Source organism: Physcomitrium patens, chromosome 8 (genome assembly GCF_059467195.1).
Source record: "Physcomitrium patens ecotype Gransden chromosome 8, ASM5946719v1, whole genome shotgun sequence".
Classification (NCBI taxonomy): Eukaryota; Viridiplantae; Streptophyta; class Bryopsida; order Funariales; family Funariaceae; genus Physcomitrium; species Physcomitrium patens.
Genome location: NC_143417.1, coordinates 9554460 through 9569541, shown reverse-complemented (window position 1 = coordinate 9569541; position 15082 = coordinate 9554460). Strand labels below are relative to the sequence as shown.

Below are 15082 nucleotides of genomic sequence, written 5' to 3'. Positions count from 1 at the left end.
TGATTCATAGATTATAAATTTAGTCAATAAGTTAGCCATGTGTTGCTCATGTTGATAGCTTGTAGAACAAACTAATTATGTGATGCAAATATAGAAAACTTGTCTTATAAATTAAAATATGTGATTCTTAATTTGAACATATGTTAGAGGCCCTAAAAAATCTTGCTACATAACTTCTAATTAGATAATATATATTGAGGCAAGAGTAAAGCCTTCCTCATTCTTGTCAACGCCTTTCTAGTCCTTAGTCTTGTTTCATAACTTTCAAATCTCCTTGCTTTTGGCAATAGCCATTCTAGTTTAATATTATACCATCTTTGAATAATTATCTAGTCTTTTCAAGTGACAAAAGAGTGTCTAAATATTTTAGTTCTTCAATATCTATGTCCTTGATAGATTCATACGATATTCTATAGAAAAACAAAATCAATGTTGGATAGAAAGATTACAATAGTCGATGAGAATCATGATTTTTTTCCATGTCCTAACATTTATAACTACAAGTGAGGTTTTTCAGCATGAGTTGAAGGAAAGCCTAACACAAAACCTTTGATCTGACAAAGTTGAGTTGCACTTATTGCTACTAAGCAACTTACCTGAGCCACTAGCCATTTGGGCAACAATCTCCAAAAATTTATTTGGAATGTTTTTAAGGGTGACCTATGTGAACTCTTTCAAACCTACTAAGTGTGAAACATTGAACCCTGGCATCCAAGTTTGAAGTTTATGTAGTTCAATGAGACTTGTGAGAAGTAAGCATGAAGACTTTCTTAGTGGTCATGGATTGAGTATTGATGATTTGGAAGAAGCCAAGCCTTGGCTAATGGCCAACTCCAACCCAATTGTTAGCTTGTTTTTGTAAGGACTCAATTCAATTAGCAATGACTATCGGAGGTTACTTACCTCCGACTAAGTATGCCACAATCGTGTGCTTTTTGGAGGTAGTCAAAATCTTTTCTTGATGATGGCCGGATCGACGTCGACCTCGAGCACTTTGTTACATGGGAAGGAACCAGTACAACTCCTCGAAAAGCCTTTGGGTAAAACTTCCCCTAAAACTGCTGGATTGAAGTGGAGTGCATCATGTTTCTCCATGTTGATGACGACGGCGACAAGCTCTGGTTCAATCACTTCCTCACGCAGAGTTCGCGTGCGACCTCTGTCTTTGGCGGACTGTGTGGGAGCCACCGAGGCGTGGGCCATCCTTGCCTGCAGTGTCAGCATAGGACGCCTTCCCTTCCATGATTCTATATACCTAGATCTAGCTAACCCTAATCTCAAGAAAACAGTCCCACTAAACTCTGGATATTGGAATCACGGAAACTGAGGTTCGCGAGGTAAATCCCCAGGCGAAAAACTAGGACGCAGAGCAAATTGGACCACAAATGTAAACCGCAGTGGATCTTTGATCAGCGCAAGGTGAGCTCCTCTGGCGCCTCATTGCGGTTCCTCCTCCGTGCTCCTTGATGGTCGAGTTGTGCCCATTTGGAAACAAAAGACAAAGCTATTGTTTCAGCTCCTGAAATGAAAAAATCCACGCTGTTTAGTTTTGTCGTTCCATTCTTATTCTGGGGAAGGATGGCGATGAGCTAAGTCTCGATCGGTGGCTCTGTTAATGTGGGAGCTGCAGAAAAGGGGGTATGTGGTAGTTGCATCTCTCTCGCATTTGTGTGGTGGGATCCAGACGGGGTTTGGTTCATGTCAGGCACTGGCGGAGGTGGTCCCGCTACCGGTTCCAATGATGTGGCCAGCGCGAAGTGAGCTGCCCCTCTCACGTCCCTGCATAGATGTTCTGTTGAAGACATAGCGATTGCGTGGCTGGATGATCCATCGGCATGAAGATGTTCGGATCTTAATTGTATTTGTGTAATGGAGTGGCAGTTTGTTGATTGGATCTCGTTATGTTTGTTTCTGACTGGGTGTCCCCCTCCCCCCCCCCCCCCCCCTCTATCTCTCTCTCGTGAGGGACATGGGTCTAGGTATGAGTCAGTGGTTTGCATACTACACTTCATTGAAGTGTGATCGAATGTGAGTTTTCTTCGAGTTCGAACTCAACATCTTCAAAGCACAAAATTTCCGAGCATTTTCCTACAAAAATCCTCAAAGACAAGAAGCAGCTGGTAATTTAGATCGACATCGAAAGCAAGCTTCTTCTTAAAAATAAGAAACTACTGTAAATACAAAACCCAAAATAGAAAATAGAAAAATAAATGAACAAAAATAAGAATCCATAAATGGTATAGCCTTGCAAGACCATTCTCAGATTAAGTGAATAATTCACAATCTGAAGAAAAGAGCACGAACATCCAAATCACATATGCCAAAGGACTCATAAAGGCACCTTTTTTTTAGTGCTTTCCACAATCTAAACTTTCCAACTTTGTATCATTGAAAGGTGCAACTTTCAAAGTGCTTCGATGTTAAGTGGGCGAATGTCGAATTCAGATTTCTAATAGCAATACTCAACAAACTCGTAGCTGTATCCCCCAATGAATCCTATGTTCATGACTCTGCTGCCAGCTTCCGATTCTGACACCCCCTAGTCAGCGAGAGAATGGGAGTACTTGGGAAGGAAACGGTCCGGCGAGGATCGCTGTACCAATTCGGCTCGGAAGCGGTGTCGCAAACCGTTCTCGAAACCCCGGATTGAAGTTGCCCAACCTAGCGCGAATCTGGTATACAGTCAACTATTGGAGTCCAAATTGGGTGCTGAAATTTCGGAACGGAGGATCACAGCAAGAGATCCCTTTAGTCCCACTGGGTGTCAGTGAGGATCCGAAGCAGGGAGAGTGTCATCGCTTGGTTGACATGGTTCGTTCCGTGGAGCGATAATGTCTGCGAGGAGGACACCTTACTCCGAAAGAGAAAAATCGTCCTGCAGCTAAAGTAATGATAAATCGTGTGGCCCACCGCGTCCAGCTAGCGAAGCGCCTAGTGTGGAGTCGGGCAGTTTTCTAGTGGAACCGGCTTCTGTTGGCGTTTATATAAAGAGTGGAGCATTTAATGCGGTTTTTGTGCAACGGTGTGCAGCGATCACTCAATCTGCATGTTTCCAATATAGCTACCTAGGTGTGATGGGGTGCAGCGATAAGTAGCAAGGCAGATTGCTACCATCATACAGTCTGCGACACAAGGGAGCTACAGTGGTTGAATGCAAGGATAGAGTGGGGTTGCACACTTTTGGAGTGCGAGCTGGTCCAGTTGAATCAATCACCGGAGGTTGACCTGCTGTTGATCGATTTGGGTCACCGTGGATTTCACGGCGAAGCCAGAATTGTCGAGCGGCAATACGCGTCTTCCGTAGCTTTTGTGTCGGTCAAGCGACTAGGACCAGATTGATTAGGTCTGTAAAGAGTATTAGTGTTGAGAACGTTTGTGGATTGCGTGTGCTGTTGCTGAGCGCACTTGACATTTCTTGAATTTGTAGTGTCGAAGGTGAAATTGTAGCCGCTTGAATTCCGAAGGCTTGTGAGCTAGCACGAAGCACAACGTTGAATCTGTTTGTGAAGTTTGTAGTTGCGATGGCGAGGATAAGGTTTCAGCAAACTTTGATAGTTCTGCTCAGTCTGGCGGCATTTTTCCGGGTAGGAGACGCGGGATGTCCTATCGCTAGCCTAGGAAGGCGGTCATTGAAGCAGGCACCTGTGCCAGCGCAACCGGCATTGATATTCGGTTTCTACGACTTAACCTGTCCGACGCTGAATTCTATCATCGACACGAGAATGCGTTTCTGGGTGCTTCAGGATATTCGGACCCCGGGGAAGGTGCTGAGGCTCTTCTTCCACGACTGTTTTGCGGCTGGGTGCGAGGCTTCAATATTGCTGAATTCCACTGCAGAATTTGCAGCGGAGAAGGACGCACCGATTTCCGTGACTTTAGACAAGTTCCAAGTCATCGAGGATATCAAGAGCGAGGTGGAAACGGCGTGCCCTGGAATCGTGTCCTGTGCCGACATTCTGGCACTGGCAGCTGCCAAAGCTGTCGAACTGGTATTGGCCATAGCCACTGAGCGTGTAAGGGGTTTCTTGTAACACGTTCGTTTCCGAAGCACGTCATTGGAAGAGTAGAATTGTACAAAATATAGCCTGATTGTCGATCTTGAATGGTTTGCAGGCGGGTGGACCGATATTGGTGACGGAAACGGGGCGACGAGATGGCGTGGTTTCGTATCTAGCGGGTGCGACGGCTAGCATGCCTCTATCCACCCAAAAAATTCCTGATCTGGAGGCAATGTTCGTGCAGGCGGGGCTGGATATAAATGATCTTGTGATTCTCTCAGGTGGGTCCTGTGCTCCATCCGGTTATCTGGAGTCGAGATTGAATCGATTAATGTGCGAGGGCTGAAGCAGTGGTGATTTCTGACATGAAAGTGATGGTGGTGGTGGTTCAGGTGCTCACACTATTGGGGAGGTTCACTGCAGCAACTTCGCTGACCGTTTCGATCCGGCAGCGAACAGCCCCTTCGGCGACGTATCTTTTGGCCAGGAGCTTCTGGCTTTCTGCACCCGGAACGGCGCGGGCGATATCGCTACGTTGAATCTCAAAACATTCATGGACTTGCAGACGCCCAACAGCTTCGACATCTCGTACTATGTGAACCTGATCATCGGACGCGGTGTGATGACGTCGGATCAAGTTCTGTTCAACGACCTGCGTACGCAGCCTATGGTGAGGGAGTTCGCGGCCAACCGGACGCTGTTCTTCGAGAGCTTCCAGGCGTCCATGCTCAAGATGGGGCGGCTCCATGTGCTCACCGGGACGAACGGCGTGATCCGGAAGCAATGCGGGGTAAGTGTGCAGTTAGAGATAAGCATTTTGAGAAGCTTGCGTACATGAGACGTGATCCTCGACGAGGGTTTTAGTGAGTGGGGGTTGTAACTTTTGAAATTGAAGTGTTAAAAGGTACACAACCTTGAAGGCTCGCCCTCTCAAAGCAAGAAAAGAGTTCAAGAAAGGACTTTTTCGGCGCCTTCTTGATATGAGATCGACAGTACCAAAGCATGGTTGATATTGTAGGTGTAAGAAGAAAGTAGGGTAGTGGTTTTACGTGACACCTGTAGTTGTTATGACGAGGTTGAAGCTTCCACTAAAGCGTTGGTTCGTGGGGTGTTGGTTTCACAGGTGTACCCTTGAGTGGTCGGTGGGCCATTTAGTGTACAAAATGCACGAAGAGATGTGTGTAGAGGTTTTGGCTGGAATGAATGTGCGATGCACAAGGTTAGCAGCGAGCATTCCGGATTGTGGAGTGCGACAATTTTGTTCTACGATGTCCATTTGAATGGGGGTGATTAGAAGTCACCCCTGTAACTGGTTGCTGCAAGTGTAAAGGATAGGCCGATTAGCGTTTACGTACATTTTCATAAATTGAGGAAATTCTTTTTACGAGCAAGGTTATTAGATCGATCAACACTGTAGGAGTTGGTTCGTGAGTAGAGGTATTCGACTTAGTGGTAAGGTTACCGAATAAGGAAGATTTGGCGCCTCTATCTTTCATGGCTTATTAGTGTGACTTATGAGTTGAAGGTAAGCAGCATATAAGGTCGATGCTGGCGAAGCCGCCGGGACCATATTGTGAACTTATTGCATCATTCTTGCGAATGGCTGAAATGATGAATTGATGGATTTTGTGACAATGCCAGTGTTTTTGGTGGAATTGAATTGTATCCAGTTTCTTGATGATTCCTGCTTCAATCTGTTTCGGCCATTACTCTCAACACTAGACGTTTATGAACATCAGCACTAGCCAGTTGTGGACGTTTACGTATGGTCCTCATAAGATACGAGTATCTGGAAAGCAGCTGATTGGAGTGTAGCAAACCTTTCTGTTGGGAGGACGTGAACTTCTACACCTGGATTCTCAAGGCTAAGGGTGACAGCCACCCAATTCTGCCTAATTACTCCCCTTATGAGAATTTGCAGTGCAGAATCTCTTGAAGTTGACAGTCATTTAAGGTCCATCCGCTATTACTTGAGAAAAGGGGTTTCATCTAAGGTTTGGGTCGCAAGCTGTCGCACAGCCTCAATGTGGAAGGGCTTGTTGCGTGACAAGCTTAGCATCGTTATTCCAGCTGTTGCAGATTAGACTGCTATTGTGTCAAGTTTATCAAATTAAATCTCACCGAAGCAGTCAAAGCGTCTGCTAAATTCGGGAACTGAAAAATGGAAGCTTTTGCCGAATCTCAAGAAAGATAAATTGTTCAAGCTTCACATCTGGTGGATGTGGAAAATAGCTTTCATTCTCACAGTCGATTATAAAAGTGATATCCTTGGGAAACATTATTCGTTGGAATGTTCGCAGATTGTGCCTGCTCGTTTTTGGTATGTCCATTTTCGTGGTGCTCAGTCACTGAGAATATTGCGTTACTGACGATACGTGGAATGGGGTCAAATGTTGTCGTTGTCGCGGACGGCAACAGGCCAGTTCATGTGTCTTGCGTATAGCTCTCATGCTGTGCTTGGCGCTGCGTCGAACTTATTCGTGTTGCCATTCTCTCAAGTTGCCAGTCTACTTTATGAGGGAATCTGACGCCTTGTAAGAAATAGAAATGATAGTCACTCAACCTGGACGAATCTACTGAAGTGCATGAAACTGGCAAGCACGTCAATTCTCAACCAACGGAATGAATGAGTTTAACTTGTGAAGAGTCTATATATAACTGATGCACGTACATTATCTGATTTAGTGTGTTGAAAGTGGCAATGGATACGGCGATCGTGTGAACAGACGCAGGTGGATTTGACGCTGGTTTTTCCACATTCACATTATTGTTTGTATTCCTACAGTATCATATCCAGACCAAGAGTTTGGAGCCAAAGTGCATTGTGTAGCCTCTACTTCAGGATACGCGGAATGGTCTGTGGTACTACGACCTACATTTATTTTTTCCGTGTTTCGGGAGGACCTGGTCTTGGTTGAGTTCGGTGGCTTGGAAGGAATTGGTTAGGATACTTCGTACTTAAAAACGAAACAGGATTTTACTGTTCTGAGTTGGTTTTTTCCTCTAGATTCGCTCATCGTTAACTTTATTTTGATTATCTTATTCCCAGGAAAAAAGTAAGGATTTTAACTGATGTTTTAAATTAGAATGTGGATAACTTTGCATTCCTCTCAATGGATTTTTAGATTACCGTTGATCATCGATGAGGAAAATACCACTTACTAGCTGCGATATATATATCGTACACGACGTTACGCAGGGAATACACCAGTCAGCTTGAGAAAATCAAGGATCCGAATAAACGGATTCACTCAAAACAGCTAGAGAAACGATTTCATTCAATAAACGAGCATATAGAGCTACGTACATATTTCATTCAAGTTCTCTGCAATCGTAATGAAATATGTACGTAGAGCACAAACGAAGATACATGTAACGTAGTTATCAATCAATTGCACGTGCTGTGTACAACTGAGCTCTGTCGCAACTGATTCTCATCAACTAACTTCAAGTGAAAATAATGCGAAACTGAGAATTCTCACACGGCTTACTCAGCTCGTTGGTTTGACATCACCAAACTTATAACAGCTTCGCAATACGCGCCGGGGTGATTTGCAGAACCAACCGTGTCCACGTAGTCCGGCTTTGCAAGCCACATATTTCTTTGCACTGCAAGGGCAGCTGACACGCAGAACCCTCTTGATCCACGCAAAACGGAAGTACCATGGACAGGTCCACATCTGCTCGCATTGTTTCCTTAGAAGTGCAGACTGATGGAGATTTACAGCAACACTGCCAATGAATTTATTTGGCGCCCCATTAAACTTCAAATGACCGACGTACATCCCATGTGGAACGTCATGTTTGAGGAGCAATCAAAGAGTTCAGACCTGATCCCATTGCAAGTTACAGGTTTGCAAAGCTTCGAACCGAGTGATCCTAAGTCGACGGGAATTGGGATTTAACCAAGACCAATATGAAGATCATTCTCCCGGTAAGAGAATTGTGTAAATTTGAGACTTTGGTAATTGGTGGAGAATGTGCTCACGTCGCAAGTATACACCACAACGCTCAAAGTGGCGACTGCAGGGACCGATCTCTCACTCCAGACATGTAATGCATCGATTTAGTCTGCGCGGCCACTGTAACCGTTGCCAGAATCAGTCGTGTGAGCACAATTCTCCGATTCGACGAACACTTTACGGCGATTTGTGAGAAGCTCCGCAACAAAAGATGGCCGTCGGCGAGAGAACCTCTTGCGAAATGGCTCCAGAATCTCCATAACAACTGTGTTTGATGCAACAATCCCCTCGTCTCCAATTGCAATGAGATGAATTTGCTATATGATCAACACTATTCTGATGCCTCGGGCACGCCTAAATCCATTTCAGTCGTGGAGCCCGTGCTTTCGAGATTTGTCGGTGGCGTTCGCTGCACCGACACAGATTTCCACAAGGCTCGAAAGGACGGAGAACTGCGTATATGGTATATGTATACTTACATATCCTTTGTAGGTATGCACGTAATATGATTCTGTACATACATATGATTCTAAACCCAGGATTTTTACTAAATTTACCCACACATAATGAAGGAAAAAAAAAAAAAAAAAAAAAAAAAAACTTCTAGATTCATTTCTCCACTATTAGATCATAAACCAATAAAAATCAACCACATTCGTTGTGATTACCATATTCTTCATCATAGGTAGGTCAATTTAGCAAATACCTGGATCTATTTAATATTCCCTGATATATATATATATATATATATATATATGTATATTTTTGCATTTGAATGCTCAAAATATTACATAAATTTATATTATAAATTTTTAATAAAACATTTCTAAAATTTGATAATTTTACTTTATTAATACTATTTTTTATTTAATTTAATTAAATAATCATACATGAAATAATTTATTATTATATTTATGGTCTCATTTAGAAACATATTTTAAAAGTGTATTTTTTTTTGATGGATAATTTAAAGTAATATTTTTATATTTAATTAAAATTATTTAAATAATAAATGGTGTAATAAATAACTTCTTCTATTTTTTTCTTTTGTTTTTGTTTCTAAAATCCAAGCAATAATAATCTAGCACAAATCTACAAATAAAATATTCATGCATCATCAATAGTACAAATTCAATTCATATTTTATTCTAAATGTTTGCACAACTTAAAATTTTGGTTAATATGCTTGAGACAAAAGTCATAATTTTTATTCATCTTTAAATTATTTTTTTGTGATATTCTTGCACCACCAATCTAATAGTTAATAAGAACATCTTTATTTATCTTATTCCACATATGAAGTTCAAATATTACTTTTTATCACTTATTATCATCTTTATTCATTCTTTAGATAATTCTATAATTAATTTGATATATATACATATACTTTTGAAATTTTTCTTATAATTCTTGATGAGATTCTATAATGTGAGACATACATATTTATTTCTACAATTATCTAGATAATATGAATAGATACAAATAGGTAAAAATAGATTAATTTGATACTAACTTATAAAAAAGCTTTTTAGAAGCTTCATAGATGCAATTACATATATATATATATATATATATATATATATAGGTGATTGGTAGGTTGAATAGTTGGCCATTAAGTTAGCTACATATCACATGTGTTGGTAGCTTGTGGTATAAGCTAACTATGTGGTGCATATATAAAACAAAACTTGTCTTGCAAGTCAAGATATATGTCTCCCAAATTGGACACGTGTTAGAAGTCCTATAAAACATTGTCATATAGCTCTTAATTATATAGTATATATGGAGATAAGAATAAAATATTCTTCACTCTTGTCAACTCCTTTCTTGCTTCTAATCTACTTTCAAGAGTTTCTAAATTTTTAGTCTTTGACAATAGCCATTCCAATTTCTTTTTGAATATACATACTTTATATTATCATTTTATCATTTTCCCTTGATACTTATATCAATTGTTTACATATCTTCTTCAAGTTTTTGTCCTTGATATATTGTATTAAATAAATCTTCCAAATTTATATTTATTCAATTAAATAAATTAGAATACAATAAAATAATTAATATTATTCTAAAATATCAATAAGCCACCAAAGTTTTGAGTATTAAATTATAATTTGACATTCTATTCTACTAAAAAAATATACTTTAACTAAAATTAAATTATATACTTAAAAATATAACAAGTTTTAAAACTAAATATTTTTTATATTTTAATTTTAATTATATTTTTTTATAAAACTTTCAATACATTATAAAATTATTTTTAGTTCTCTTATTATTGATTTATTAATTTATTCAATAAAATTAAACCATTTTATCTATTTCACTCTCATATAATCTATTTAAATTTTAAACTTCATAAGTTTAAATAAATTTTATAGTTGTACATTATTTTTAAAATATATTATTAAAATATTTATGTGATTAATTTTTATTATTAATAGTATTAAAAATTAGAATTTTACTAAATTTTTGTTTAGATATAAAAAGAAATAAATTTAAATATATTTATAAAATTATATATAATATTCTAATCACAATAAAAATAAATTCAATATATTTTAAGTTTATTATTTTTAGTATTATAAAATTTAAAAAAATTAATTTATAATTTATTTACTATATTTTTTAAAAAATATTATAAAATATTATCAGATATTTATGTAGTATATATATATATATATATATATATATATATATATATATATATATATATATACTAAAATTTTAATTTTGATGTTTTAAAGTTTTTTTAAATTATTTTTTTAATATATTATATTTCTAAAACAAATAGTATTTAAAAAATAAAACTTGATATAATAATAATTTTTATACTTAATATTAGAATTTTAAAGTTGATTTTCTTTAAAATATATTTTATATCAATGATAATTTTTTTTTAATAATCATATTTAAAAAGAGTCTACTAGAGAGATACCTTTTTGTTTTATTTACTCTGTGGACACCTCCTTATTGCGTGGATACTTCTTTTACTATACAAACAATATACTATTACTTAAAGGTTTTCAACAATTCAAATGCTAATGAGGTTGAAAAATATAAAAACAACAATAAACAACAATAACAATCCACAATATAGGAACATCAGCAATATAAAAATAAAACTAAGCAAATAATTAAAGGGGGTTGTCCATATAGCACTTTTATTAGGTAGACATCCTTCTTTTATTACTTATTTTGTTTTCTGTGATTAGCTTCTATATTGTTAATATTCATGTGTTGTATTTTTTTTGTTATTTGTTATTATATTTATATTTTTCAATCCCATTAGTATTGATTTTGTTAAAATATTTATAGCAATAGTATATTTTTGGTGTTGAAAATGTTTAGAGAGACACAAGATCAGTTAGAAGTAATATGCATACACACAATACACAAAAAAATAAGAGTATATTGATGTGGTTGTCTCATTTATACAAAGAAAAGACAAGAAGACAAACAATTTCTCTCCACTATATTTCAAACACTATAGCTACAATATTTACTATAAACTGTAGTAAATATTATAAAAAAATGCTGGCTACATTCAATATTCTCAACATTCCTCCTCGCTTGTCATAATATTTATATAATATATAATTTTCATAGAATTATGATCTATATTTTTTTGTAATCTCACAAGATCAACAATTTTTGCCTTATAAAAATCTTGTCTTAAAAAACCTTATTATATTTATGGATAAAACCATACATGAAAGAAAAAGAGTACAACATCATTTTTCTTAATTATTTAAAGAATTCATTAATTTTTGTGTTTAAAAAAAGCAAGTCACCATGTGCCAATGGCATAAATAAATTGGCAATGGTTGCACAAAGGGAGAGTTTTGGTGAGGATATTAGCAAGGTTATTTACAAATTCAATTTTCTTAATCAATAACCAAGTCATGGATATAACTAAAATACTTTGGATCAATGTGTTTTGTTTTGTTGCTTCTAATGAAACCAACTTACATTTGTGCAATACAAGCACTATTGTCTTCATACAAGATAGTTGGAGAATCACCATATGAAAGTCCACAAGTTATTTGAATGGATTTATCAATTGATTGCAACCAAATACATTTCTGAGATGCTTCATGTAAGACAATAATTTTTGCATGGTTTGATGAAGTTGCAATTATACTTTTTTTTATTAATTTCCATGATATTGCAACTCCATGTCTTATAAATATATAGCTTTTTTGAGATTTAGTTGTTGCAATATCAAATTTATATCCTACATCACAATATCCAATAAATGTTGGATTTCTAAATCATTTGTAATATAATTCTAAGTATTCAGTGTCTTCTAAATAACATAATAAATGAATGATGCTATTCTAATGTCATAGTGTTGGACATGTACTATGTCTTGTAAGGGCACTAATTACAAATATAATATTTGGTCTTATAGATGTGGCTAAATATAAAAGTTTTCCAATTGCTGTAAGGTATGGATACTCATTTCTCAATATTTTTTTTTTTTTTTTGTACAGATGGTATAGATCATCACCATCACAACCATGTCCAACTACTGGTACTGACAATAGATAAGCATCAATCATATTGAATCTTTACAAAATTTGTCTAATATATGTCAATTGATAGAGAAAAATACTGTGATTTATAAGATGCATAATTTGAAGACCAATGCAGGAAGTCATTTTTTTTTAGTATTTTCATCTCAAATTCATGGATAAGTAGATTAGTAGCTGCAACGCATGCAGATCTAATATCTACTAAGTCAAGATCATGAATATATATAACAATGATCATAAAATCAATTTTATTTCATTTAATAAACAAACAAGGCATTAATAGATTACTTACAAACTTATTTGTAATTAAATAATCTTGGAGATGTTGATACTACATGCATCGAAATTTTTTTAGACTATAAAGGGCCTTATGTAATTTAATACCATAATATTATCTTAAAGCAAGTATATTTAAAATTCTTATTTTTAAACTAGATCAAATTTTCATATAAATATCTGCATCAAGAGAACCATACAGATATACAATTACCACATCCATGAGGCACATCTCAAAAGGTGGCATGAAATGCCATTCCAATAATATATTAGAATATAATTGAAACCATGATTGGAAAATATGTACATTCATAATCAATGGCAAATCATTAAATAAATCTTTGAGCAACAAGACAAGCTTTTTAGTAAGTTATTTGATCCTTAATATCTTGCTTGTATATTAATACCATCTTATATTCCATAAGGCACGATATAAGAGTGTCCATAATTGAATCAAACACTTTCTTATCATACAAAGAAGCATTCTCTTCCTCAATGGTAATTTTCTATTTTAATCAGTCAAAGTGATACATCAATTTTTCAATTGTTTAAAGTTTGGGATCTTCTTTCTCACAAGAAAGAGCTTCTGCAATCATACATGCAAGTGATTTATCTATTATAATAGATGGTCTATTCCAAATATCATTTATAGCACAATATAGAATAGATAATTTTATATTAGACTTGATTTTATTTTTTTTAATTAAGATTTTTTATTGTACGAAATAAAGATATAATTTGCATGAACATATCATCATTAATTGATGGTCTTGTAGATTTAGTAAGAACTTCTACAAAACAATACCAGAATTAGTACATATTATAGCTTGTTTCTTATGTGGTTGCTTATTTGGTCCACAAGTCTTTTTAGTTTTTGATATTATAACATGAGGTATATTAGTTAGTGATATTGCATCTAAGCAAGTGCATTTTGAGCCTCATTAATAGAAACACTTGTAATTCAAGGTGCATCATTGAAGCCATCAAGTGTTTCATTTGTAATCCATTTTAGATACAAAATCTTAGCTACTTTAATTTCAACCAAAGACGTTCTAGGATCAAGATTCATTGTAAACATTTTTGATGCTCCAAATACAAGTAATGTATTTTTTTGTTGATTAGATATTCTTGAAAGAGATGAAAATACATTCTCTTTAAAAGAATAATTTTAAAAATATGGATGTAATAATATTATAATTGATGGTTCAATAATACAAATAATGCTTCATGAATCAAAATCAACAAATATGTCATTTCATCAATGAGCTCCAATAGTACATCATTGAGGTTTTGGTATTAGAACCTAAGCATGGCAATCAAACATCCATAAGTGACATATATTTGGAACAAGACCTGAAATGAGCTCTTGTAGTATAATAATTTCAAGAAGAGAAAGATGAAGGCATATTAATGGTGCAGCATGCAAAATTGCATGATTCGACATAGATGCAAGTAAGTTTTCCTAAAGAAAGAGTAGCCAAGTAATGACTTGTATACACTTTATAAATGACTTTATAAGTCTGTTTTGAGTATGTTTATATAGAACACAATATATCAACTTAATCCATGTTGCAATAAAATAGTCTTCAAAAAACTTTGATGCAAATTATTTTGTATTGTTCATATGCAATATTTTGATAGGATAATCAAGAAAATATTCCCAAAAAAATAAGCATAGATATAAGATTAGCAAATACCATATTTTGGATTGATAATAATGAAACATGTGATTATTTGCTTGATACTTCAATAAGGACCAAAAAATAACAAAATGGTCTAGATATTGGATTAATAGAACCACAAATATCACCATGCAATCTTTTAAGTATTGGTAGTAATTCTTGTGGGAGTTTTGAAATTGAAGGTCGAGCTATCATCTTGTCTTGTACACATATAAAACTTAATTCTATAGAATTTTTATTTGCAGGTCTTAAATTATGCTCAGTTATATATGAAATTATCTTCCAAAATAATGTGGATCTTAGGTGTTCCAATTGTCTATACCAAAGAAAAATGCAACTTTCTATGATAGATGATACAAAATCAAAGATAATAAAAAAATTATATTGCAATCTGGTATAATCATTTATTGCAACAAAGGCTTTTTCAACAACTTTATAGTTGTGTGAAAAAACCAAAATCTCCTATGTATCTAGATAGGTGGTAAAGAAGTAATAACCATTAACAAATACATCTCAGTAGCTAATCAAACTTTGAAGTACTCAAGATATAAATATTACATATTTATATTTTATGATGAATCCGATGGATAATTTTACCATTATTATTCTCTTTTGGAAATGAAATG

The 15082-nt window shown here is 35.5% G+C and overlaps 1 protein-coding gene across 1 annotated transcript; it reads left to right on the top strand.

Annotated features, from left to right (window-relative positions):
* Positions 1-2544: 2544 nt before the first annotated feature.
* On the top strand, positions 2545-5633 carry LOC112285339 (peroxidase P7). Its single transcript, XM_024526059.3, has 4 exons — positions 2545-3989; positions 4114-4279; positions 4391-4788; positions 5122-5633. The coding sequence occupies exons 1-4, from the start codon at positions 3522-3524 to the stop codon at positions 5131-5133; spliced, it is 1044 nt and encodes a 347-aa protein (XP_024381827.1). The 5' UTR covers positions 2545-3521; the 3' UTR covers positions 5134-5633.
* The last annotated feature ends 9449 nt before the right edge of the window (positions 5634-15082 follow it).

Bases quoted from the DNA above. Each gene is read 5' to 3' on its own strand.
- LOC112285339 (XM_024526059.3), top strand. From the start codon at position 3,522: ATGGCGAGGATAAGGTTTCAGCAAACTTTGATAGTTCTGCTCAGTCTG. The intron at 3,990-4,113 runs GTATTGGCCATA...AATGGTTTGCAG, and splicing joins CTGCCAAAGCTGTCGAACTG to GCGGGTGGACCGATATTGGT. The intron at 4,280-4,390 runs GTGGGTCCTGTG...GTGGTGGTTCAG, and splicing joins TGATCTTGTGATTCTCTCAG to GTGCTCACACTATTGGGGAG.